The following is a 27915-nucleotide window of genomic DNA, read 5'->3' on the forward strand; positions in this document are numbered from 1 at the left end:
CACAAACACATGGAGGCTAAACAATACGTTACTAAATAACCAAGAGACCACTGATGACATCAAAGAGGAAATCAAAAAATACCTAGAAACAAATGACAATGAAAACATGATGACCCAAAACCTATGGGACGCAGCAAAAGCAGTTCTAAGAGGGAAATGTATAGCAATACAATCCTACCTCAAGAAACAAGAAAAATCTCAAATAAACAACCTAACCTTAAGCCTAAAGCAATTAAAGAACGAAAAAAACCCCAAAGTTAGCAGAAGGAAAGAAATCATAAAGGTCGAATCAGAAATAAACGAAAAAGAAATGAAGGAAACGACAACAAAGATCAATAAAACTAAACGCTGGCTGGTTCTTTGAGAAGATAAACAAAATTGATAAACCATCAGCCAGACTCATCAGGAAAAAAAAGGGAGAAGACTCAAATCAACAGAATTAGAAACAAAAAAGGAGAAGTAACAACTGACACTGCAGAAATACAAAGGCTCATGAGAGAGACTACTACAAGCAACTCTATGCCAATAAAATGGACAACCTGGAAGAAATGGACAAATTCTTAGAAAAGTACAACCTTCTGAGACTGAACCAGGAAGAAATAGAAAATATGAACAGACTGATCACAAGCACTGAAATTGAAACTGTGATTAAAAATCTTCCAACAAACAAGCTCAGGGCCAGATGGCTTCACGGGTGAATTCTATCAAACATTTAAAGAGCTAACACCTATCCTGCTCAAACTCTTCCAAAATATAGCAGAGGGAGGAATGCTCCCAAACTCATTCTATGAGGCCACCATCACCCTGATACCAAAACCAGACAATGATGTCACAAAAAAAATTACAAGGGCTTCCCTGGTGGCGCAGTGGTTGAGAGTCCGCCTGGCGATGCAGGGGACATGGGTTCATGCCCTGGTCTAGGAGGATCCCACATGCCATGGAGCGGCTGGGCCCGTGAGCCATGGCCGCTGAGCCTGGGCGTCCGGAGCCTGTGCTCCCCAACGGGAGAGGCCACAACAGTGAGAGGCCCGTGTACTGCAAAAAAAAAAAAAAGGAAAGAAAATTACAGGCCAATATCACTGATGAATATGGATGCAAAAATCCTCAGCAAAATACCCACAAACAGAATCCAACAGCACATTAAAAGGATCATACACCATGATCAAGTGTGGTTTATCCCAGGAATGCAAGGATTCTTCAATATATGCAAATCAATCAATGCGATAAACCATATTAACAAACTGAAGAATAAAATCCATATGATCATCTCAGTAGATTCAGAAAAAGCTTCTGACAAAATTCAACACCCATTTATGATAAAAAGTCTCCAGAAAGTGCACACAGAGGGAACCTACCTCAACATACTAAAGGCCATATATGACAAACCCACAGCCAACATCATTCTCAATGGTGGAAAACTGAAACCATTTTCTCTAAGATCAGGAAGAAGACAAGGATTTCCACTCTCACCATTATTCGACATAGTTTTAGAAGTTTTAGCCATGGCCATCAGAGAAGAAAAAGAAATAAAAGGAATCCAAACTGGAAAAGAAGTAAAGCTGTCACTGTTTGCAGATGACGTGATACTATACATAGAAAATCCTAAAGGTGCCAGCAGAAAACTACTAGAGCTAACTGATGAATTGGTAAAGTAGCAGGATACAAAATTAATGCACAGAAATCTGTTGCATTCCTATACACTAACAATGGAAAATGAGAAAGAGAAATTAAGGAAACACTCCCATTTACCACTGCAACAAAAAGAATACAATAACTAGGAATAAACCTACCTAAGGTGCAAAAAACCTTTACTCAGAAAACTACAAGACGGTGATGAAAGAAATCAAAGATGATACAAACAGATGGAGATATATACCATGTTCTTGGATTAGAAGAATCCACATTGTGAAAATGACTCTACTACCCAAAGCAATCTACAGATTCAATGCAATCCCTATCAAATTACCAATGGCATTTTTCACAGAACTAGAACAAAAAATTTTACAATTTGTATAGAAACACAAAAGACCCCAAATAGCCAAAGCAATCTTGAGGGAAAAAAACGGAGCTGGAGGAATCAGGCTCCCAGACTTCAGACTATACTACAAAGCTACAGTAATCAAGACAATATGGTACTGGCACAAAAACAGAAAGATAGATCAATGGAACAGGATAGAAAGCCCAGAAATAAATCCACGTACATATGGTCACCTTATATTTGATAAAGGAGGCAAGACTATACAATGGAGAAAAGACAGTCTCTTCAATAAGTGGTGCTGAGAAAACTGGACAGCTACATGTAAAAGAATGAAATTAGAACATTCCCTAACATCATACACAAAAATAAACTCAAAATGGATTAAAGACCTAAATATAAGGCCAGACACTATAAAACTCTTAGAGGAAAACATAGGCAGAACCCTCTATGACATAAATCACAGCAAGATCCTTTTTGACCCACCTCCTAGAGAAATGGAAATAAAAACAAAAATAAACAAATAGGACCTAATGAAACTTAAAAGCTTTTGCACAGCAAAGGAAATCATAAACAAGAGAAAAGACAACCCTCAGAATGGGAGAAAATATTTGCAAATAAAGCAATGGACAAAGGATTAATCTCCAAAATATACAAGCAGCTCATGCAGCTCAATATCAGAAAAACAACCCAATCCAAAAATGGGCAGAAGACCTAAATAGACATTTCTCCAAAGAAGACATACAGATGGTCAACAAACACATGAAAGATGCTCAACATCACTAATCATTAGAGAAATGCAAATCAAAACTACAATGAGGTATCACCTCACACCAGTCAGAATGGCCATCACCAAAAAATCTAGAAACAAGAAATGCTGGAGAGGGTGTGGAGAAAAGGGAACCCTCCTGCACTGTTGGTGGGAATATAAATTGATACTGCCACTATGGAGATCAGTATGGTGATTCCTTAAAAAACTAAAAATAGAAGTACCATATGACCCAATAGGACCATATCCTGCTACTGGGCATATGACCTGAGAGAACCGTAATTCTGCAAGAGACATGTACCACAATGTTCACTGCAGCACTATTTACAATAGCCAGGACATGGAAACAACCTAGATGTCCATCGACAGACAAATGGATAAAGAAGATACGGCACATATATACAATGAAATATCACTCTGCCATAAAAAGGAATGAAACTGAATTATTTGTAGTGAGGTGGATGGACCTAGACTCTGTCATTCAGAGTGAAGTAAGTCAGAAAGAGAAAAACAAATACCATATGCTAACGCATATATATGGAATCTAGAAAAATGGTACTGATGAACCTAGTGGTAGGGCAGGGATAACGATGCAGACGTTGAGAACAGACTTGAGGACATGGCGGGGAATGGGAGGTTGGGATGTAGTGAGAGAGTATCACTGACATAAATACACTACCAAATGTAAAACGGATGGCTGGTGGGAAGCTGCTGCATAGCGCAGGGAGATCAGCTTGGTGCTTTCTGACCACCTAGAGGGGTGGGATAGGGAGGGTGGGAGGGAGGCTCAAGAGGGAGGGGATATGGGGATATGTGTGTGCATATAGCTGATTCACTTTGTTGTACAGCAGAAACTAACACAACATTGTGAAACAATCATACTCCAATAAAAATGTATAAAAAAATAAAAGGGAAACTTAAAAGTTCTTTGAGATGAATGAAAATGGAAACACAACATAATGAAACATATAGGATGCACCTAAAGTAGTGCTTAGAGTAAAATTAATATTGTAAATCACTATATTAAAAAGATCTCAAATCAGTAAATTTGCCTTCCACTTTAAGCAACTAGAATTTTAATGGGAAACTAAACCCAAAGAATGCAAAAGGAATCAAATAATAAAGATTAGAGTGGAAATAAGTAAAATAAAGAATTAAAAATGAGATAATCATACAAACTAAAAGTTCATTCTTTGAAAAGATCAACCAAATAGATAAAACTTTAGCTAGATTGACCAAGAAAAGAGAAGGGTCGAATTATTAAAATAAATGAGGGCTTTCCTGGTGGCGCAGTGGTTAAGAATCCACCTGCCAATGCAGGAGACATGGGTTCAAGCCCTGCTCTGGGAAGATCACACATGCCGCAGAGCAACTAAGCCCCTGTGCCACAACTACTGAAGCCCGCATGCCCTAGAGCCTGTGCTCTACAACAAGAGATGTCACCGCAATGAGAAGCCTGTGCACCACAATGAAGAGTAGCCCCTGCTCACTGCAACTAGAGAAAGCCCACACACAGCAACGAAGACCCAATGCAGCCATAAATAAATAAATAAATAATAAAATCAATAATGAAAGAAGACATCATTATAGAACGTGCAGAAATAAAAAGAATTATAAAGGAATACTATGAACAACTATATGCCAGTAAATTAGAAAATTTAGATGAAACAGAAGGGACACGTACAAAAAACCCAGTTACTATTGTACTTAATGAAGAAAGACTGCAAGTTTTTCTCCTAGAATAAGGAAAGAGATGAGCATGGCCCCTCTTATCACTTCTATTCAATATCATACTGGAGTTTATGCCTAGAGAAATTAGGCAAGAAAATGAAAAAGAAGTACCCACGTTGGAAAGGAAAAAATAAAACTCTATTTATAGAAGATATAATCTTTTATAGAGAAACTTCCAAGGAGCTCAATAAAAATGTTTACAACTAATAAACAAGTACAGCAAAGTTGCAAGATACAAGATCAGAAATTAATTGTATTTTTACACACTTGTAATGAATAATTTGAAAATAAAATTACAAAAACAATTCCATTTACAATAGCATTAAAAAGATTAAAACACCTAGGAATAAGTTTAACAAAAGCAGTTCAAGACTTGTACTCTGAAAAACTATAAAAACTGTTGAAAGGATCTAAAGATCTAAATAAATGTAAAGACATCCCATGTTCATGGCTCACAAGACTTAATACTGTTAAGTGGTAATACTCCACAAATTGATCTACTGATTCAGAACAATCTCTATCAAAATCCTAACTTGATATTTTTGCAGAAAATACAAGCTGATCCTAAAAGTTATATGGATATGCCAGGGACCAAAACGTTCTTGAAAAAGAACAACAAATTTTAAGAACTCACAGTTCTAATTTCAATACTAACTACAAAGCTACAGTAATTAAGACTGTGTAGTACTGGCATGAGGACAGAAATAGAGATCAAAGCAAGAGAACCAGAGCTCAGAATTTATGGTCAGTTACTCTTATATTTACAACTGATTTCTGACAAAAATGACACAAAAATTAAATAAGGAAAAATAGTCTTTTCAACAAATGGTGGTATAACTGGATATCCACATTCAAAAGAATGAAGTTGGACCCACTACCTCACACATTATGCAAAACTCAACTCAAAACAGATCATACAACTAAGTGTAAAAACTAAAACTTTCAATCTCTTAGAAAAAAAAAGAAATAACTCTTTGTAACCTAGTTTTCTAACATATGATACCAAAAGCACAAGCAACAGAAGAAAAATAAATTGGAATACATCACGGTGAAAAACTTTGTGCTGCAACTGATACCATCAAGAAAGTGAGAAGACAACCCACAGAAAAGAAAAAATATTTGCCAATGTTTGATCTAAGAGACTTGTATCCAGAATACATAAACAACTCTTATAACTCAACAGTAAGAAGACAAATAACGCAAAATATGGGCAAAGGATTTGAATAGACATTTCTGCAAGAAGATATACAAATGGCCAACAGGTACATGAAAGTATGTTCAACATCGTTAGTTGGTAGGGAAATGCAATTCAAAACTACAAATGAGCTACCACTTCATACACACTAGGATAGCTAGAAAGAAGACAGATAATAACAAGTGTTGACAAGGATGTGGAGAAACCAGAACCCCTGTATGTCGTTGGTGGGAATGTAGTGGTATAGTCACCTTGGAAAACAGTTTGTTAGTTCCACAAAAAGCTAAATGTAGAACAGCATATAACCCAGCAATTTTACTCCTAGAAATACGCTTAAGGGTAATCTAACTATTTGTCCACACAAAAACTTGTACACAAATACAAATAAACATTCTGTACAAATGTTTGTTATTCATAATAGCCCCAAATGGAAATAATCCAAATGTCCATCAACTAATGAATGGAGAAGTAAAACGTGTATATCCATAAAACAGAATATTACTCAGCAATGACACATGCTGTAACGTGGATGACCCTTGACAACATTATGCTAGGGGAAAACATTACTCCAGTCACAAAAGAACCACATATTATATGATTCCATTTTCATGAAATGTCTAGAATAGGCAAATCAAAAGAAATAGAGAGTAAATTAGTAGTTTCCTAGGGCTGGGAGATATGGAGGAGTGGGGGAATGGCAGATGAAGGGTAAACGGTATCTTTTGGGGGCGATGGAAACGTATTTAAATTAATTGTGGCAGTGATCGCACAACCCTGTGAATATACTAAAGTTATTGAACTATATATGTTAAATGGATGAATTGTAGGGTATGTGAATCATATCTCAATAAAGCTGTTAATAAAAAGAATTCTTAAATTGATCCTTCCTCACTCCTAATGCATGAATCTCCTGTTGTGATGACAATTTAGCTTATATCCCAAACACTTTTAGCAACTGGCAGCTCACTGTTTTGCGAATCTGTTTTATGGACAGCATATCAGTTACAAAGGTCTTTTTCATGTTGATCTGAAATCTGCCTCTTGTTTCATCCACCCATGGTCTTTTAAAATAACCTCCAGAGCCATCTGAATTCACCTCAGAGGAAGGGCAGCACAAAGCCCAAATCTAGTGCTCAGACATGTATTTGTCTAACAGTGTTTTAAGTAGAGATTTTAAGATAAAAATTATTGGAAGATTAGAAATCTGTACATTTTAAACTTGAATTTCCAAACTGCAATAATCAGATGGAGCCGAGCGGTATCCGCCCACCTTTAGATGGAACTTATTCTATCTAGTAAGCCACCATCCTCACCACCCCACATTGGATTTTGAAAATATGCGTGGGGTGAGAGCTACAGCTATTGCCACTGATTTGAAAGGTTTCAATTTGGGAAAAAGGTTTTGAGTAGGAACTGCAAATACAGGTGCTGGCAAGAAACCAGGCATGGCTTATAAATGAGTGTAGCAGGTGTGCCAAATAGGGAGTGGTGGGGACTGTGGCTCACTAGACAGTACCTAAAGGGGGAGACACAACTCAGATTAATAAACTACTTGCTTTGATATGAAATCTCAGGACTGACTAAGACAGTTTTACCACTAAAAGTAACCAGGGGCTTCCCTGATGGCACAGTGGTTAAGAATCTGCCTGCCAATGCAGGGGACATGGGTTCAATCCCTGGGCTGGGAAGATCCCACATGCTGTGGAGCAACTAAGCCCGTGCACCACAACTACTGAGCCTGTGCTCTAGAGTCCACGAGCCACAACTACTGAGCCCATGTGCCACAACTACTGAAGCCTGTGCACCTAGAGTCCATGCTCCACAACAAGAGAAGTCACCACAATGAGAAGCCCGCGCACCGCAACGAAGAGTACCCACCGCTCGCTGCAACTAGAGAAAGCCTGCACATAGCAAAAAAGACCCAATGCAACCAAAAATAAATAATAAATTAATTTTTAAAAAAACCTGATGAATCTCCAACATAAAGAGTTTGATTTAATTATTAAAAAAAAAAAAAGTAACCAGAGTACTTTTTACAAATTACCAAGACCAGAAAAGTCATTCAAGAGAGAGGAAAAAACTAGGTCCACAACCTGGCTTCAAAAAAGTAGTGGAGAGAAACTGAATAAAATTGTTTGCTAGTTGTGCCTCATGAGTTCTTTAGTCAAAGTAATAGTTACTAAGAGAGAGAGAGAGAGAGAGAGAGAGAGAGAGAGAGAGAGAGAGAGTGTGTGTGTGTGTGTGTGTGTGTGTGTGTGTGTATTCAGAAAAATTACATTATTTAGTATTGACCTTGTTAAAAGCCTCATCCTGTTTTATAAACTCTCAAATACTTCTCAAAAAAGAGGTTGACATAGCATTGTCTTACTTCATCAGGTACTTTGGACGAGGATTCTGATGCTCCTACGGCCCTTTTCTGATGAGCCACTTTATGTTTCAACATCTTGTTAAATATAAAATTGATTAGAGAAAAGAAGAATACATGTGTGATCTGTTTAACACTCCTACTATGTGTATGAAATTACAACTATCTTAGCTAAGTTTTATATCCAAAATTAAATTTAAAAATAATTTCAAGTTTTAAATTCATCAGAAGTAGAATAAATGCAAGACATAAATTATCTACACTCACAAAAGGGAGAAGTGGGACAGCTGCCTGTATGTCCACCATTATTAAGGCTGATCTGATTACTCATCTAATCCCTTTGCTGTTTCCACATCCAGATTCTTAGAACCATGGTTTGGGTCCTCTGATCAGCGTATAGGAAGGTGTGTAGTTTACTATTCTTTTTTTTTTTTTTTTTAATAAATTTATTTTTGGCTGCATTGGGTCTTCGTTGCTGCACAAGGGCTTTCTCTAGTTGCGGCGAGTGGGGGCTACTCTTTGTTGCGGTGCGCAGGCTTCTGATTGTGGTGGCTTCTCTCGTTGTGAAGCACGGGCTCTAGGCACGCGGGCTCAGTAGTTGTGGCGCATGGGCCTAGCTGCTCCGCAGCATGTGGGATCTTCCCGGACTAGGGCTCAAACCCGTGTCCCCTGCATTGGCAGGCGGATTCTTAAACACTACACCACCAGGGAAGTCCCAGTTTACTATTCTTAAAACAAATATATGTCCCAATGCCTTTCAGTTACCTTTTCATTAAGAAAAATGTTTGGACTTAAATTTATGACAATCTTTTCATGTTCAATATTAAAACGATCCCAGCTAGAAACAAGGTGAGCATTCCTTTTGACGGACTTAAAAAGACTAAGAATTCTAGGATGAGTTAATCTATCTCACGTTTAGGAGGAACAAAGCCTTAAAACTGACCGGTAGTTTTCTGCTAAAGAATATTGGTAAAAAGAAAAAAAAAATCATTGCCACAAGTAGGGGAAAACTGACTAAAGAGGAAAGTTTGTACTATCATATTACTAGTGGGCATTATTTTCTAAAGGTCTGTCTCTGTCTCCTTGTCTCTCTCACATATGTACACATATACACCCCTCACTGGATGTGGCTTGAAAGGCATATTCCAATGTAAAACTTTTCTCTGAAAAACTCTGAGGCAGCTTAAGTTACTCATAGCTACAGATATTTTAGGTCTGAAAAAATGCCTAATGTTTCCAAGGATAGGAAAACCAAATTAACCAAAAGTGACACACAGGCACACATCCCATGATAATATGAAAATAACTATATCTAAGGGTAACCAACAAAGGTTGAAATTTCTCTTCAATAGGTTTGGCATTTATCTGAATTAGGGGTCTTCAGAGAGAAGAACATACCCACTCTCCAAGGGGCTCTATATATGGGTAGGATATGATGGTAATTAGAAATAAAATTCTTATTTTCAGACTTAGTTTATAGTACCTTTACAGGAAAAGAAGCAATACTTTTCACAGGAATGTGTGATCTGTTTGGCTTTGCAGTTGGATTTTCCTTTGAAAGAACTATATCCACATGAAGGCTGTCTGATGTACACGTATTTTCTAAGAAGTTTACAATGAACGAGAGAAAAGGAAAAGGTGAATTTTAATGTCACTAGTCTCAGAGGATGAGTTTATTTCAATCATCAACTCAAAATTTCACAATACTTCATTTATAGGCTTGATCTATGTATTTTTTTTTCTTGAAGAAAACAAAATGCAAACACAAAAGGGTCCCAATAACCAACTCCAGTATAACCTAGAACAAATTTAAATAATTTATAAAGCAACTTGCTCCATGTAAGAATGCATGCAAAATACTACCATTTATTGCCTAGCATACAGAGATAAACAATATAAATGATTTAGATATCATGCTAATCGTATTATTCCATGTAAAGCTCTAGGTGATTGATTTAACTATAATTGGGAATAATATGGACTTCATAAGAAACATTTTTAAAATAAGGTAAAACTCCATTTATTAAATAAGTGAGTTAAAAAAATAGAAGATTTTCTCATACCTCCTGAGGCTTTCCTTTGGGTCTGAGAGGCTGGACATGCAAATGTATTTTTTTTCTGTTCTGAAGTGGCAGTTACAAAAGCCTGCCCACCCTTAATGGCAGCCATTATCTGCACTGCCCGTTGCTGGGCCTGAAGGATTCCAGTGTGACTAATTAATGGTGGGACTGGTCCCCTGGATGGGCTAGTGATCTCTTTACTGGTTGGAACCTATAGAGCATCAACATAAAACAAAAAAATCCTGATTTTAAAAATGGATAAGATGGATAATTTCACTTTCCTTTTGTACAAAAGCTCTTTGGAATTGACTACATTCACAATACTACATGTAGTCCGATACACACATAATTGGAATATTCCCAGAAATAAACTGAAATAATAAAACTGAACAACAATTTAAGCATATAATTTAAGACATTTTTTCTTGAAATAACAGAGAAAATTAAATCTTATAAGAAAATGACACTTTGTATGCAGGGAGAAGTGGTAATAAGACATATCCTACTGAAGTTATTGCAATTCAAAGTTAAGAAAAGAATCCATTAGGTAACCTGGCAGACGTATCAGGTGACCCATACAGGGAGAAATAGCAGGCTAGCATCAGACTTCTCCACAGCAACATTCATTATGAGAAAAGAAGGGAACATATGAAAAAAACGTTCAGCTTCACTAGTAACCAAAGAAATGTAATATAAACTAAGGAAATAAAATTTCACTCAGATTTACAGGTTTAAAAAATGATCATACCCATTTTTTGTAAGGTTTGTGGGAAGGGAACCCTGGAACACTGTGTAGGACTGTAAATTGTCACACCCTTCTAGAAGGCAATATGGTAACTTTTTTTTTTTTTTTTTGCGGTACGCGGGCCTCTCACTGTTGTGGCCTCTCCTGTTGTGGAGCATAGGCTCCGGACGCGCAGGTTCAGCGGCCATGGCTCACGGGCCCAGCTGCTCCGAGGCATGTGGGATCTTCCCGGACCGGGGCACGAACCCGTGTCCCCTGCAACGGCAGGTGGACTCTCAACCACTGCGCCACCAGGGAAGCCCGTGAGAATGTATTCTTAAAAAATTGCTGATGAAACCGACAATCATTTAAATATAAGAATTTGGGGGGAAGTTATATAGCACAGTAATGTGAAAACTAACCACCACATCACTTGCAATTAAAGAGAAACAAGGTTAGCCTCCTAAAAACTTTTTTCATAAGAGAGAAGGGGAGAGAAACTAGTTTAGTAAATATCTATAGTATCTGACCCCGGGATGCGCAGGTATTCACTATCTCCATTTCACGGATATGGAAAATGAAATAGAGAAATTAAATAATTTGCTCAAGGATGTTCAACTATTCTGTTAAGAACTGGAATTCAGGGTCTTATTTGCGACTTGGAAGCATAAAGTCTTTTTATGCCATGCAGAAGATTCTGCTGTCAGTATGTACCAAGTAAAAATAATACAGAGACTAAAGCAGAGAAATAAAGTTTGTGTTAAATAGCACTTTTTAACACAAAAGTGTTAAAGGAATAATACTTGCTGCAGTGTTTGTACAGTTTCTTTACATGTCATAAAAGAACTTCAGCATTTATAATATAAATTTACAAGAGGTTCAAATTGCTTTGAAAAACTACCGTCAATTCCCCTTACTCACGCTAGTTAAGTTCTATAGAGTGCCGCAAACAATGAATTAGCAAATACTGAACCATTACTCCTAGGTGCAGGTGAGTATCTGGTCACAGGAGTTTCATGAACCAATGAATACATAACCTTGTTATATGCGTGTTTCTGTTTAAAGATACTTTAGTATATAATGCTGATTCATCAACACTGAATTTATGGTCAACAGCACTAATAACTCGTGCCTGAACAAAGTTGTTTAACACACACTTTCTCTGTAAGGCACAGCACAGCCTTCTTGCGCCAAGGAACACTAGACAGCACTATACTTGGGGACCATTTAAAATAACAAAATCACCAAAACAAAACACACAATAATGCAGAAAACATGGCACCAGACTCAGGTAAGGATGTTGGTTAACAGTATGACAGCTGAACAAGAAGTCAGTGTTGCCTTGTCCAACCTTAGTTGGGAACGTGCATGTTAGGCGATTCAATTCAATTTTTTTGGCCACTGCGCCTGTGTACAGAGGACCACAAAAGCATGAGTCTTGATTTTAAAGTTACAAATTAATTTTACTGAAGAGGCAAATTTGCAAATACAGAATCTGAAAATAATAAGGATTGACCATATTAATTTACAGTTAAAAGGTTATACAAAAACAACATACCTTCTTTTAATGAAAACGTTAGATAATGGGGGAGAAAAATGAAGGTTTCAGAAAATGCTTACAAGTAGGCAATAAATTCATTGGCTGCCCACTTGTGCCCCCTAGTGGATAATAGGACAACAAGTACTGGAATATACTTAAAGCTTGAAATGACAAGGTAGGTACTTCATAAACTGCTGAGAGAGACAGGGAGGGTGGGAAGTGGGAGAGAAAGAGAAACAAAGTGACTCACATCAAACTTGGCAGTGTGTGAAATCCTCCTTTTCGGTCCAGAAATGTTTTGGTAATATTGCATATCTAATTCCATTTGGTTTCCTGAAGGCTAATGGGAAAAAGATAAGACTTATCCAATTTCAGGGTAGTAAAAGCAAAGTTATGTTTCCTGAAGAGCCACAAGAATCCAAGCTATAATATACTAGGCAAATTATTAAAAAATAATTCAGAAAAAATAATTTAATTTGGATAATCTGACATGCATAGATTCCTATAAAAGATATCTCTAATTTGGGAAATCAACTATAAGTTACTGTACATAATACCAGGGTCTCTGGAAAATGTCAAGTCTGCAAGACATGATGGCTGGCCAATTACCAAGGTTTTGCCTTATTTTAATACATTATATTATTTTATTTTATGGTACGCGGGCCTCTCACTGTTGTGGCCTCTGCCGTTGTGGAGCACAGGCTCCGGACGCGCAGGCTCAGCGGCCACGGCTCACGGGCCCAGCCGCTCCGTGGCATGTGGGATCTTCCCGGACCGGGGCACGAACCCGTGTCCCCTGCATCGGCAGGCGGACCCCCAACTACTGCGCCACCAGGGAAGCCCTATTTTAATCATAAGCATTGGAAATATATATAATAGATGTTATATATATTCTATAGAGTTTAGAATATAGAGAATATATATTTAAGGGAAACTCCTTTAGATTTAGGAAAAGGATTTTTAAAGAAGTGACCAACCTGCTTAGCAGTCTCTCCCTTATGAGCTTTGCTTCGTGTGAACTTATTGAAAATTCGAAGACATTCCTTCACAGTGTCATCAGAATCAGAGGGAGTGTCATCTTCAGTACATTCCCTATCAAAATCAAATTTAACTAATCTGTTGCCTTCAGAAGTAGTGAAGTCTTGACTGTCGTCTTGTACTCTCAGAACTTTGTCTTTCACGTGATTGTCTGAATAAGAGAACTGGAGTTGGCTTGGTGAGTATCGCCATTCAGTTTCTTCTTTTGGAGTATCATCAATTGTTTTTACATGTCTTCTGCTCTTTGGATGACTTTCATTATGACTTGCCTTCTGTATTTCTTTGTCACTGAGAGGTGCACAAGTTATATTTTCTCCTGAAATACAGACATGCTTTTCCTCACCATCGAAGCTTTCCATCTTAGAAATGTGGTTTTTAACACCACACAAGTTTATGTTAGTTTTAGTATCTAGTGAGGTTTTCATGTGTGATTTTGGTGGTTCTAACTTGTTACTGTCATCATCTTTTTGTGTGGTTAGTTGGGTTTCATCTATCTTTTCCTCTTCTATACCACTGATCTGAAGATTTCTCTCCTCCAGGGGCAATACTTGTATCTTTTCATCCATATTCTGATATTTAAAGCCTCTAAATGGTTTAGATTTCTTAGAAGTAGGAATGATTGGAGGTACATCCATTACAAGGTCATCTTCATCAGAATCTTGAAGATTTATTTTAATTCGTATTGGTGAAACGTAAGGTCTTTGGCTCTCCAGGGACTTGTGGCAATTTCCACCCACAGATTTTTTCCAGAAGTGCTGCCTGTCAGTCTCACCCTGCTTTGCTTTAGATGCCCCAAGCAGCCCTGCAGAATAATTGAGCAAGGGATCATATTCAAGGTCAGTTGCTGGACATCTGTGGTCCATCACGTACTTTCTAGGCTGACTCTCTTTGCTCTTTGACGGTTCATTCCACTGTTCTTTTGGGAGCGGGCTATTTTCAGGAAAACCTTGTCTCACATTTGTGTCATTCAAGGAGGCCACGGGGCTTTGCGATAGCTCTTCAAGCGCTAAAGTAAACCTGGAGAGTCTCTTCCGCTTTTCTGCAACCTCAGCCTTGACTGACTCGATTTCTTTGTTGATTCTTTCCAATTCTTCCATAGTTGTGCCTAGTGTTGTTAATGGAAGATGAGTTTATCTTTAAACATCACTTAAGATGAAATGTGGACTCCAGAATATCCTGGACAATGAGTTTCCTATCACAAGGACATTAACTTTTCCAAACCCAGCCTTAAATGCAGGGACTTGCTGACTAACAGGTCAGTTCCTGGAATGAGAATGTCAACGGCTATCACTGATTAAGTCTTTCAAATGTCTAGCTCATTCCCATGACATTAAAGTACATTTGTGTCTTATTACTAGAGTAACTATACATCTTTGAGATAGGCCACGTGTATACATATTAAACTGTGTCAACCATGACACGGTTTGGATATACACTATTCACCTTATTATTTACCAAGCAGTGACAATTTGGTAATAGTTCAAATAGTCGAACGCCTCTTACACAGAACTGTACATAGTCTCACACACCAATATACGTCCTCTGTCACAAGGAAGTTTTTTTAAAACATTAGTTTTCTTAATTTAGTGGTTCTTAACATTCTCACTAAGGTCCCTTATATTCTACAGAATGCCTCAAACACCAAATTAAGCAAAACACACCCTTCCACAACCAACCGACCATTAAAAAAAACCTTAAACAAAATAAAAAAAATAGAACTCCAGACCAGTTGGATCCACACTCCTGAGGAAACCCAGGACAGCGACAAGAGATCAGGCTGCTAGTCATGGCTCTTCACAATAACTGGCAGCTCCTTTCCTGACTTTTTACTAAGGAAATCCCCACCTCTTCCCTCTTTCCAAGATCTACTTTCCTATGGAAATTATGGGATAATTTACATACTTCTCTCTTCTCCCAAACAAGAAATTTCAGATACGAGATGTGGTCTAAATTACACTCGTTAAAACTCTGAGTTTATTTTAGATAACCTACATGTTTTGATAACACACGTGCTTCCTCTTTACACAATGAGCTTTCTCCTGGCTCACTAGCTTTTCAATTTACCATTTGTTTTCTATTAAGAAATCAACTCTATTGAAATCCAAAACAACGTGTGTAACAAAGGTGTAGGACATTTTGATGGAGTAGGAAAAAGGCAAAGGGCAGGCACAAGAATGAGATCCTATGTTCCAAACATAAACAAATGGCTCTAATTTCTTTTTAAATAAACTTGGAAAGGGGAGTAAACTCTGGGTAACCAGCTAGAACTGCATTTGGGCATAAGCTGGGTTTTATCTGGTTGCCATGATTCAGGAAAGGCTATTTAAGCAGTGCGTTGGGATACTATTGAAAAAACGAACGAAAAACTGTACTTTCCCTCCATGTCAGAAGTTTAATAAAATTTTTTTGCTCCATCAGAAGCCAGATTTGGAGGGCAAATTTTGAAGTCTGAGGCACACTTACAACCTTCGCTCAGGGTACAGGTGATTGGAAACAGCTCCTTCTCAAACAGCTCCTCTTCGCCACAACCGGGGTCCCACCCCACCCATCACCTTTCCCCAGAGCACAGGAAGCTCCTTAGAGTAATTCCATACTGGGGATGGATGACAGGAAGCGAGGATAAAACCACACAAGACCACGCACGTGCATGTTACTGTGCATGCCTTTCTAGGATCGCGCGTTCCCAGGAGCTGGCATCACCGGTCCGCACACGCCGGTCCACAGCACGCTCCTCGCCCAGCCTCCCTGGCCACGTGACTTTGGCCCCGCCCCGCTCCCCCCCTCCGCAGCCTTGGGGGCGGGGTGGCCACCCACGTAGAGCCGGCCTGGGAGCTGAGCTCCCTGTTACTGGGGCGGAGATTCTCTGCGGATGACCAGCCTGAGCCAACCATCTTCCCGAATGTCCCTGGGACGCCCCTGCTCCCCGGTTTCAGGAACTGTGTGACCAGCCCAAAAGGCTCTCGAAGAACGTCCTCAAACAGGATCTTGCATAGCACCCTCACTGCTTGGTATATGTCGAACACACTTGACGTGGGAGGGGCGAAGTAAGAGGTACTAAGGACTAGCCCTTAAGGCTCCTGAACCTGGGTGTGCGATGCTGGGAAGATTTACTCTTGGGAACTCTTAACAACTTGGTTCCTCGTTCGAAGGCAAGTGCTCGTTTTCCTCTTGCCCATAATAGCCACTCTATAGGAATTGCCCTTAAGTAGGTAGGTGGGAGTAAACAGCCCTTTTTGAGGGCTGGGGAAGAGACAGATTATGGGCTTCAGAGAAAGGAAATGCAAGGGTGTTTCGGAATGGGGGGAAACCAGTTAAAAAGGAACTGGTTTTATTTTGTCCTTTAAGAGGAAACAAACACATCAGAGGTCCAGACAACCTGTTTAGGAAATGCAGGTTTAGTCATGGCATGGAGGGTCAGCAGGGGACAAATGAAAAGACACTCCTCCTCCCAGCACACATACACACCAGCCTGGGCTGTATGACCCTCTCCTCACTTCTAGGCTAGGGGAGGGGGTAGAAGAAAATGAACTTCAGTAAGGACTACCTGACATTCTTCATGCCCCGCCCCCAATACCATGACTGCACTTTACGATGCTACCTACAATGGTATCTGCAAGTTATGCCAACTGAGGATGAGAAACCAATTTTAAAAATATATATAGTTAACATCTCTTTTGGCCCTTTTAGGCATAGTAAAGCCATATCGAGTAACTTTCTCAAGGTACAGTACATTAGTACTGGAGACAAAAGCAACCCTTACACCTCTTTCCAAGCAAGAAAATTCGTGGTCCCTTCCAAGGGTGGGTGGAGTAAAAAGGTGGGAACGGTTGGTAGCCAACCCCTCCCCAAGCCCACCTGACATTCTACACACAAGCCTTTTCTCACCCATGGGTTCAACATGGCTCCGCTGCACTCCGAGCACCTCCAAGCTGCTGCAACAAGCTGCCTCACTCAGTTCCCACCGCATTTCCCTGTGCCTGAACTGGCAGCACAAACGCTGGCACCGACCCCTGGGGCTGTCAAAAGGGCGTGGAAAATGGCAAAAGTAACCCACGGAGGGCGGCATGGGCTGCTGCCCAAGGCCACCTCTTCTGGCTTCGAAAATTGTGTGCACCGATGGCAAAAGCAGGCAAAGCTTAACACACACCCTGCTACCTCTTCTCCAGCCAGGGTACCGCCTTATATAGTCTGTTGCTACTCGAAGGCGGAGCTTCGTAGCTTTCCCAGCCAATGGGGAGGTTGGGGCTGGCGTCAGGGGAGAAAATAACGAGGGAGGGAATGACCCAGAGAACGGGTGGTAGGGCCGCGTCAGGTGAGTGTAGTGTGCGTCTGTCCTCCATGGGGAAGGTTTATAAAGACCTAACCTACAGGTAGGGAAAACAATTTCCCAAGAGCGGAAAGGACCCTTGGATTAAGGAATCTCCTGCCTTGTGGATGCCTACCTTGTTCCTAAACAATATCCTTTGACTTATAATGAGTTTGGCTATTAACCTTCATGGATCATGGAGAGAACCTCAGCTGTGAAGCACACCTAAACTTTGCCTCTCTCTAGCAGGTGATCTTAGGCAAGGTATCTGACTTACCCGAGTTCTCCTTTCTTGATCTGTAAAATAAACTTGCCTTTCCTTTCATAGGGTAGTAGAATTCAGTGTGCTGTAATGTACCAAAGTGCCTAGCATAAAGTAGGTGAGAATTTAGGAGGACAAGTTCTTCCCCTTCCCATCATCAACACATATCCACAAAGGACCTGGTACATGTCCCTAAAATCCTTCCAGTTGAAACTGATTCCTAAAAGGGAAACAGTTCCCTATTCCATTGTTCTTCTTTGTAAACTGAAAAACTCCTAGGATAGATAGGCTCATAAGTCACTGATGACTTCAATGAGTCTTTGAGATGTTTGCTTTTCTTTCAATAGCACATACTGAGCCTGGGTGCTTGGGGGTGCTTGGGGGAAGAGAGAAGGAAGGGTCCTTCAGCTCTAAAAGATTCAGGGTCCATGCTGGGATCCCTCCTTCCTTTCTTTTCTTCTGAAAAACAATGTTATCTCAAACGGTTATGGATACTTTAGAAGGTCCTAAATCTCACTGTCCTATGAGAGGACCCTGATGACTTGGAAACAATTGAAGAATGCTAAGAGTCTCTAGTGCTAGTTTTGTCTCTTGATACGGCGCACCTGTTTTGCCAGTAAAACATAAACAGGTGTGGTTTTTTTGCTTTGGTGGTGGGGAGGGGCGTAGTTAATAGTGATTACCCTGAAAGTCCTCAAAATGCCCCCAAGTAACATAAAAAACTAAATGTTCTCATTTTAAAAAGAACCAGCCTAGAATGAATACTTTCCTTAAGTCACTTTCCAGGATCAGTTTTACTTGATGAAATTTTCCACACCTTAAGTTATTTCCTTCTATTTTTTTCCATTAAATAGTTTTTATAGCTGAGAGATTTTTTATTGAATATGCCCTCCTTTTAAAACACCAGAAAGTTTGAAGGTCTCAGCAGAGTTTCCAAATCATAACATGAGTGTCACCAAGATATTTTTTATGACAAAAAAACTAAAGTTGTCTATTCATCAGTGGGTTCCTCTCTCTGTTCCTCACTCTGAAGTCTGACTCATCATTCATGCCTGTCTCATCTGAGCCTGTGGATACCATGTCGGTTGTCCTAGATTTTGACCTTGTGTCTGATTTCCTAATTCTGAAGAAGTGGTGCCCCAAAATGTGCTGCTCTCAGCAGTCTTAGAGAAAGATGTGTCTGATATGCCTTCTAATGGATGAAAGTAAGAAAGAGTTGCCAGCTCTGGGTTGACAGAGTATTCACCACTCTGACAAGCTTTTTTATATCTGAAAAAAAAGAAAAACATACATCAAAAATTGTTTTTAATTGTGCACGTTTGCAGCTTGGCTTAAAAAAGCATCTTAAAGTGATACATGAATTCTGTCCAATGTATTAGCTATTTATTATAACACTGTATAAATGAATGAAAAAAATGTTAGACCCTACACAGGTGTGCTATATAGAACATAGGTCATAGCCCTTTTGTTTCAAGGCTATTAAAAAAGAATGCATTTCTAGATTCTCTATATCCTTTCCAATTGACTAGGGTTGTTTCTATCTCTAGATGACTATTTAAAATATTGGGAAAAAGTCCAAGTGGGATATTCCCTGAGAGACAGCCTCATGCTCCTTTCCAAATAGGGGAAATGGAGCCAAAATGAATACCTTATAAACTTGGGAGTCACGTTTGCCTAGCACTCTACTAAAGAGAGCAGGTTGGGTGTTTCCTCTCATGTGTTTTAAAGACTCCAGAGGTCTGTAGACTTACTTCATTGTCTTCATTTTGTACAGCACGGCACTGCAGATTGCCAAGAGGATGACAAAAAGGAAGAGAGTCATCAACGAGATGCCCAGCATTAACTTTAATTTGGCTTCCTGTAGTTCTGCCAGGTTGTCTTCATCTGTAGCATTCACATCAGAGTCTGAGAGGAAAGAAAGAAAATGCAATGGGAAAGAGAGACTCTGTTCAGCACGTTTTCCTGGAGGAATAAGGATCGCAAAGCAACTGAAGAGAAGCCTTCACCACCCGGAGTCTTCACCGAATTCTCCCCGCTACCCTCATGCAATGCAAAGGAGAAGGCTCTAGGCCACTCCCTACGGCCAAGTACTCTTAACTTTTTTACCTTTCCCCTTCACAGCAATCTTGGGGGAGCTGTCCTTTGCTCCATTTTCCAGGATCACAGAAGTTTATGGATTTGCCCTTGGTACATAGCTAATAAGTGGCAAAATTTGGTATCAAACCCAGGTTACCAGATGTTAAAATATGTATCAGACTTCCTCCCTGAATAATAAAAGAAAAAAAATTCAAGACTCTGAAGAGATTACTATTAAAAATGTGATGAAATTACACACAAGGGATTAGTCCTTCAAGAGAGAAAGATGCAATTCTACTGTTGGGACATACATTGACTTTCTTTTAAGCTAAAAGGATGATGTACTACAATGCTTTCTCCACAAGGCTTAAGAACTGAATTTGTGGGGTTCCCTGGTGGCGCAGTGGTTAAGAATCTGCCTGCCAACACAGGGGACATGGGTTCAAGCCCTGGTCCTGGAAGATCCCACATGCCATGGAGCCACTAAGCCTGTGCACCACAACTACTGAGCCTGAGCTCTAGAGTCCGCGAGCCACAACTACAGAGCCTGCATGCCACAGCTACTGAAGCCCACGCGCCTAGAGCCTCTGCTCCACAACAGAAGCCACTGCAATGAGAAGCCCGCGCACCACGATGAAGAGTAGCCCCCACTCACCGCAACTAGAGAAAGCCCGCACGCAGCAACAAAGACCCAATACAGCCAAAAATAAATAAATTTATTAAAAAAAAAGAACTGAATTTGCCATTTTATTACTGTGATCAAATCTAGTGTACTTGATGTTAAAGAAATGGAAATTTAGTTAAATTTCTAAAATACATTATATAATAAAAATCATGTCTGGATCCAGAAACGTCAAAAGTCTTTTTACTAAAGTAATGAAAATATATCTTTACTGCCAAATTTTATATCTTCCTGAATATACGTCTGACTTAATAGGCATTTAATGGTGACTTTAAATAACCATGTTGCTATTTCTCTCCTTTCCCCCAACCTCCTCCCACCCAAAAGTTCCAAGGGTTTTCATGATTTTCTAGGTAATGATACTTTGGTAATAAGAATGACAAGCTCCCATGTCTAGCTCTCTGATATTTAAAAAACTTGTAATTGTCCAAGTGCAATCCTAGGCCAAGGGGAGTGAATCAAGATATCAATGACTGATATCTTGACTTTGAGGGAGATTATTTTGGGAATAAACAAATTATGTTAAAATGGACTGTGCTCCTGAATTGCTTTGCTTAAAAGGTTGTTTGTAAATAGGTGTGCTTATAGTACATTTTGTTTATCAAGGTGGTGGTCAAAACTAGAGAAGGGTTTGAAATTCCTAACCACTGGAAATTATAGAAAAGCTAATTACAAGTTTGGACAGCTTTTTTTCTTTTTTCTTTTTTCTCTAAGCCTCAGTTTCCTCATCGGTAAAATGGAGATAATACCAACTTTCATGGAGTTGCTGTGAGGGCTGACATAATAATGTATGTATAGTGTAGTATGTGCTCAATACGTAATAGAAAAATCAGTGATGGTCATTTTAATTACTTGAAAGACAAAATATTTCTAAAGCATTTGTCAGTACTCTATATCACTTTTCTAAACAAAGAAGACTGACTCTGTTTTCTTGATGCACTGAAAGGCAAGTGGCTGTACTTGTCAAATAATCCAGTACAGAATTGAGGTGACAGGCCTTAGATGTATTATCAGATGCTATTTCTTTTTCAATGTCTTTTTGTAGGACAGAGGTTTGGGGAAAATTAATATATTGCCTCATTATGAAATGGAACACCAATGGAAGATATTAATAACAGGGGAAACTGAGCAGGGGGAATATATGAGAACTCTGTACTTTCTACTCAATTTTTCTATAAGCCTAAAACTGCTCTAAAAAAGTCTGTCAATTTAAGACAACTGCATCCTAAATATTGTTCACTTGCCTACTCCTCCTTCATTTGGTTTACTGTTTCAGGAATATGAGTTACAAAACAGGGAGATGGAAATAGTCATCTGCAACGTGGTCATTGAAGAACACTGTCTAGGAACAATAACTTTCCTAAAATTGTAAATGTCCTCTCTGGTATGATGTCAGCCACCATGCTACCTTCTTACATATTCTATACCTTACTGAGGAAAACAGTATCACCATGTAGACACTAAAATGTGTGAAAGTATTTATGTATCCCTTTAATTGAAGTATTTTGTTCTTACTTGGAATTGGGTGAAAAAATTGATCTCATTGGTTGTCCTCATTGGTGGTTGCATTTATAGCTGTTAAAACAATAAATTGGTGTTATGGTAAACAAAATTCACTTACTTTTGTGTGTGTATACAGCTTATTCTCATTGTTCATGGTAGTCATGGTAGTTAAGCTATGTGAGCACTGAATTAGTGAATACTGAACCATCATTGTTCCTAAGGGAAATACAGGGTTAGGTTCCTGTGAGCCTCTGGTCACTACATTTTCATCAACCAATCAATATCTAACCTTGTTTTATGTGTGTGTTTCTGTTTAGAGACACTTTATTTAGTATATGCTGCTGATTCATCAACTTTGAGCTCACAATGAACAGCATTATAACTCACACCTACATGAAGCTTATATAATACACACACTTTTCTCCTAAGGTACATCTTGCGTTTAGGAACATTAAACAGCATTGTACTACTATACTTGGGGGGCATTTAAAATAGCAAAATCGCCAACAGAAAGCACAAAAATGCGAAACACCCAGCACTAAGTAGACCACAAAAAAAGGAACTTGTTTAAAGCATGAGAGCTGAAAAAAGAAGTCCTTTGTTCTACCTCAGCTCAGAACAAGAGCATCAGGCAACTAAATTTTTTTTGCTACTCTGTGTGTGTCCACAAATGACTGTGAAAGTTCTGCAAGTGGAGGGTTCCAGATAAATTTTAGATACAGGTAAATTCACAAATACAGAATCTGCAAGTTAGGATCCATTGAATATGGTATGTATTTCACATTTATAACACATGCATATATGTGTGTGATAAATGAATTCTATTTATACATGTATGTATATATAGATGATATGCATGTTACATTTATACATGCATACATACAAATGCTATGCATGTTACATTTATACATGCATGATTGTACATTTATGATTTATATATTACTTTTATGCATGCATATATTTTGATATATATTTTGCATTCATTCATGCCTCTCCATGTGCATACTGCTCCAAATACAAAGAGGGATTATACTGAGCAAGAGCCTTATTTAACATTTTTAATCATAAATTAAATGACTAGATTGCAACATTTGTAGGAAAATAAGAGTTTTGGGGAGAGAATCAGAAAATGTGTGACACTGATCAGCTTTCTGGGTTTGTTTTGCATTTGCTATTACATGTGATGATGGCAGCAAAATGTTGACTTATTAATTCTTAGTATTAGAACAATTTACACTGATCTTGTCTTTCTTACAGAAGACTTTAGAAAACCGAAACATTTTCCCAGCTACCTAACTACTATGAGTTTACCTTTAGCTAACATTCTCCAAAATGCAGGCTCATTTGGACTCTGGGTTGGTTCTGTTTAAAAAACAAAATAGAACATGATAACAAAATAAGGTAATTTGGCTTCAGTAAATTTTTGATAGAACATTCATTCGTTTGTTACTTCAGTCAACTAAAAGTTATACCTTGAGTTCCTATCATGTGCCAGACCCTGTGGTTGGCATTAAAGTTACAGAAATGAACAAGGTCTTATGCTCAAGGAACACACTCTCAATTTGGGAGACAGACAAGAATCACTGTTAATTATGTTGCAGGGTAATGAGGGCTTTCATAGCGATGCACAGGTGGTATGCGCAGAGAGATCTAATTCAACTTCCAAAAGCCAGAAACACTTTGAGAGGGAGCCAATGCTCCCGTATAGGCTCAGAGGACTAGAAATTGTTTGCCAGACAAACTATGTAAGAGAGAGGTCATTCCACTGTGAGCAAACTCAGGTGTCATAAGCAGGTTCGGTAAGCTCTGAGAGCTTCAGGTATTCTGGAGTGGAGAATGTGGGTGAGGAATGTGACCAGAGATGAGACTGGCAAGTTCTTCAATGGCCAGATCATTTCAGACTTGAATGCCTGGTTAAGAACTTATAATATGACCCCAAACCTAGTAGAAAATTACTGAAGGTATTTAAGAAGGGGCCAACCAGGATGATCAGATTTCTATATTTAAATATATCAAGAAAGTGAATAATATTAGAGTAATCATATGAGAAACATACTTGGATTGCATGAACTGGAGAACATAGGGTTTCATGTAATAACAGTCCACTGTCTTCAAATTAGACCACTCCTCTTTCAAGACCTTAGAGGAGAGCCATCCTGGGTTGTTATTTTTTCACAAGTATTTTATAAGGAACAATATTCTTGTCAGAAAAAGTAAAAGGATAATTTTGATTTTGTAAACTCTCACTCTGAACTTTCCCTCATTAATAATCCTAGGAAACACCAACAATTGACTCTAAGCAGAGGCAAGTTTATTTCTCAAGCATGTGATTGTTATATCATTATTTAAAAATTATATTAAAATGTAGTAAATATATTTATATAAATATATATTTATACACACATGATATTTTAGATAAATATATATTTAATATAAATGTAATACATTTTACTAAATAATAAATTTTACTAAAATAAAGTTGTATTTTAAAAAGAGCTCACTCCTATCACTTGTCAAGTAAATCTGAAAATTGAGTCTTAGATTTTGTTACCATTTAAAAGATTTTAGAGTGACTTTAAATTGTAGTAGTACAAATTCTTTAAGCATGTTATTACTTTACGAAATACTCAGATTAATGAAAGTTAAATTTTTAAGTCATATAATGATAAGCTCCAGGTCTGACTACAGTATTGTAACTTTACAATAGTTTTTGTGAATAATTTTTTCAATAGGTTCTTTACTTTATTCTTCATTGCTGACTGTTTCAGGAGGTGGTAATGTCGTTGTTTCGTTGACTAGTTCATCTACGAAAAGGCATAATGGATTATCAGCATATAAAAATAATGACTCAACATTTGTGATTAGGCATTTTTTTAAGCTAAAAAAATAGAATAAAAGGAGACAAAAAATATCAAAAAAAAAAAAAAAAAACAAAGAGAAAGATGTTGACATTTTCCTGAGATACCTTAAAGAAGGGGAAAGAAGGCTTTGAAGAATGATGTTTGTGTGATAATGGGTTGCTTGAGGTGGGATTAATATGCCTCTAATTTGCAAGAGTGAGGAAAAACTGGGAGCGTGGAGCCACAGGCTTCCTTTGACAGTATGGAAGATCTATTGGATGAGAGACATTGGCTTCACATGGCTCCCTGAACAGGCCTTGAAGTGATACTGTCACTTCAGGACAAGTTGGTTGCTGGTCAGGGTGGTGACATGAAAGAGCTGTAACATCAATGTCCTTGCAAACTGGAAACACATGCATGTTAACTACTCAAAACAGAGTTTTGGCCCTAAAGATTTGTGGCTACAAATCAAGGATTTTCAGGCCTGATTTAGTATATATCTCAGTCTACAATGTGTCCATCTGGAGGTATGTCAGCAATAGTGTATTTGGGAACAGTTGTGACTGAAGGACGATTGTTCTCCCCACGAAGTTGGCAATTTCAGTTAAATTGCTTCACACAAGAGTCAATAAAGTTCCATATGAAGTACAGGCAACCCCACTTTTAGGAAGATTTCTACTGAGCCTACAAACAGCACAGATACCTTGTTGGCAAGGAAGGATGGAAAAAAGAATCCGTTACCAGAGTTGACACAGATTCAGGCAGGGCTGGAACAATTGGTAAGTAATCCTTTAACTCTGCTATGCAACCTTCAGACTTGATTTTGGAGAAAAGTGTCTGGATTGTCTCACTACTGCCTTGCTCTCATCGTTTTAGGGACTAAAAGAATTGTTAGTCAAAATTTTTCTGGAGATTTCCATCTCCCTGGGGAGCTGGCTCCTCCAGAATGTCCCTGCCATGTCAACATGTCTCCCTCTGTTAGGGCCCCTTTTAAAATGGCAAAAATTTCTTAACCCAATACAACTTTGACAATCCTTTGGGGACCTGAATTGTAGGAAGAGAAGTTAGGGTTTTGGAATCTTTTCCATGGGTCCTGTGGTCTTCAATAATCCATTTCCTAAGGGAATTTGAGGTACCTGGTCTGTTTAAGAATTGGCTCTGTGTGTCTTATCCCAAACGGCTGAAGATGTTGTCTGCTGTGTGCAAGCAAAATTCCCATGAGAGGTTTGTCTAATTAATGTATGCCCTTGAAATGTCCCTATCCATTTATGCCCCAAATTTTGGAATTGCTCAAAATATTTCGTTACTGTCAAGTAGCTTTATTAATAATTAGGCATTGCTGAGTCTAGCTTTTTCCAACATTGAATATTGTCATAGCCAGAAATATGCTCTCTTGCCTTATTTATTTTCATCCCCTTTTCCTTGTCTTCTTGTCTTTCATAGATATGAGCTATTGACACTTCAAGGTGAAAGATGTGGTATATGTACTTTAGACACTTTTAATGGCCTCCAGAGTCACACGCTGGCAACAGTTTTATCTATCAATAGTTACACTTGGTGGAAAGATGCAAAAAAGAAATAACATTTGAAGCTGAAAGTGCAAAGCAGAAAGAAGTTAAATGTGGGTTTAAGAAAAAACAATTTTCTAGAGTCCTAAATTTAGTTATTTCATTTTTCTTTCCAAACAAACCAAAAATATGAGGCTAAGAAATATAAGAACATCCTTGCCTTCTGAATTTATCAATGCAATGGCTATGGTGGAGTCTCCCTATTTTAGGAACTAAGACTCCCTGACGACATTAGCTCCACTAAGACCTTTTTCCTACCCAATACTCTAGTGCTATTTTGAAATCTTGCTTTAAGGGTTCTTCATATTTGCAATGGTGCCTTTCAGTACTTACAGTTTCTTAGAGAAAAATTCAGGTCAGTTGTTGCTCTCACAGATATTTCAGACTGTGTGCCATTTGGATTTTGTGTTGTAAACACATCTAAAGACAAAAGATCAAAAATTTTCAGCAGCTTACTAAGTCACTTCTTGTTCCTTTTACATTTTTCCTCACCAGATTTTTTTTTTTCTTAAAACATATGCACTAACTAATTCCAAGAAAAGAATAATAAAGTATTTGAGACACTCTTCAGCTACAAAATAACAAGTGGGGCAAGGGTCAAAAATAAAATTCATGGGGAAAAAAGCCAAACTAGTATCCTTATGCTAACTGACTCTTTCTGAAAAGAAATTATTAAGGAAATTACAAAAAAACATATATAGATGCATAATAGGTGCCAAAGGATTTGTAGATGTGTAATATTATCACTGTTTGTATTAACATTGTCAAATTTCAGCCAAGTAAGAAGCATTCACTTGCCCTTGAACCTTCTGTTAGACTGTAATAGTTCAGCTTAAAAAGCACATACTTCAATAACAATCAAGATCTCCCCAATACATTCACATTTACATATGCACATAAAGAATCCTGCTCTTAAGAGTTGTCAGTGAGGCTGGTTGTAGTTCAAAAATAATGGACATACCCACCCAACCAGAGTCAAAGTAAATTGGATCAAGATGCCAGACTGAACATTCATATGCATGTCTCCCCTTTCTAAAATCTCATGAAATGACAGAAAATTTTACACACATGAATGTTTAGTATATAAATATATATATTCATTTCCCCAACACACACACACACACACACACACACACACACACACACACACACACACTGCCATTAATTTTGAAGAATTTCTGGGCTAGATCTATGGAGAAATAAAAGGAAATCACAGCTCAATATTCATGTTATGAGTTATGAAAGTATAAAAATTAAAACACTGTGGTATTTTTGTAGGGA

At 38.3% G+C, this 27915-nt stretch overlaps 1 protein-coding gene across 1 annotated transcript in view; it reads right to left on the bottom strand.

Moving 5' to 3' along the window:
* Positions 1 to 17344: 17344 nt before the first annotated feature.
* EQTN (equatorin) overlaps positions 17345 to 27915 on the bottom strand; it is a 13258-nt gene continuing 2687 nt past the window's right edge. The window contains 7 exon segments of the mRNA XM_007472069.1: positions 17345 to 17413; positions 18992 to 19086; positions 19089 to 19234; positions 19717 to 19870; positions 22239 to 22298; positions 23538 to 23588; positions 26968 to 27054. Coding sequence (XP_007472131.1) covers positions 17345 to 17413; positions 18992 to 19086; positions 19089 to 19234; positions 19717 to 19870; positions 22239 to 22298; positions 23538 to 23588; positions 26968 to 27054 — 662 coding nt within the window.

The sequence above is a fragment of the Lipotes vexillifer genome, unplaced genomic scaffold, assembly GCF_000442215.2.
Source record: "Lipotes vexillifer unplaced genomic scaffold, Lipotes_vexillifer_v1.1 scaffold644, whole genome shotgun sequence".
In the NCBI taxonomy this organism is placed as follows: domain Eukaryota; kingdom Metazoa; phylum Chordata; class Mammalia; order Artiodactyla; family Lipotidae; genus Lipotes; species Lipotes vexillifer.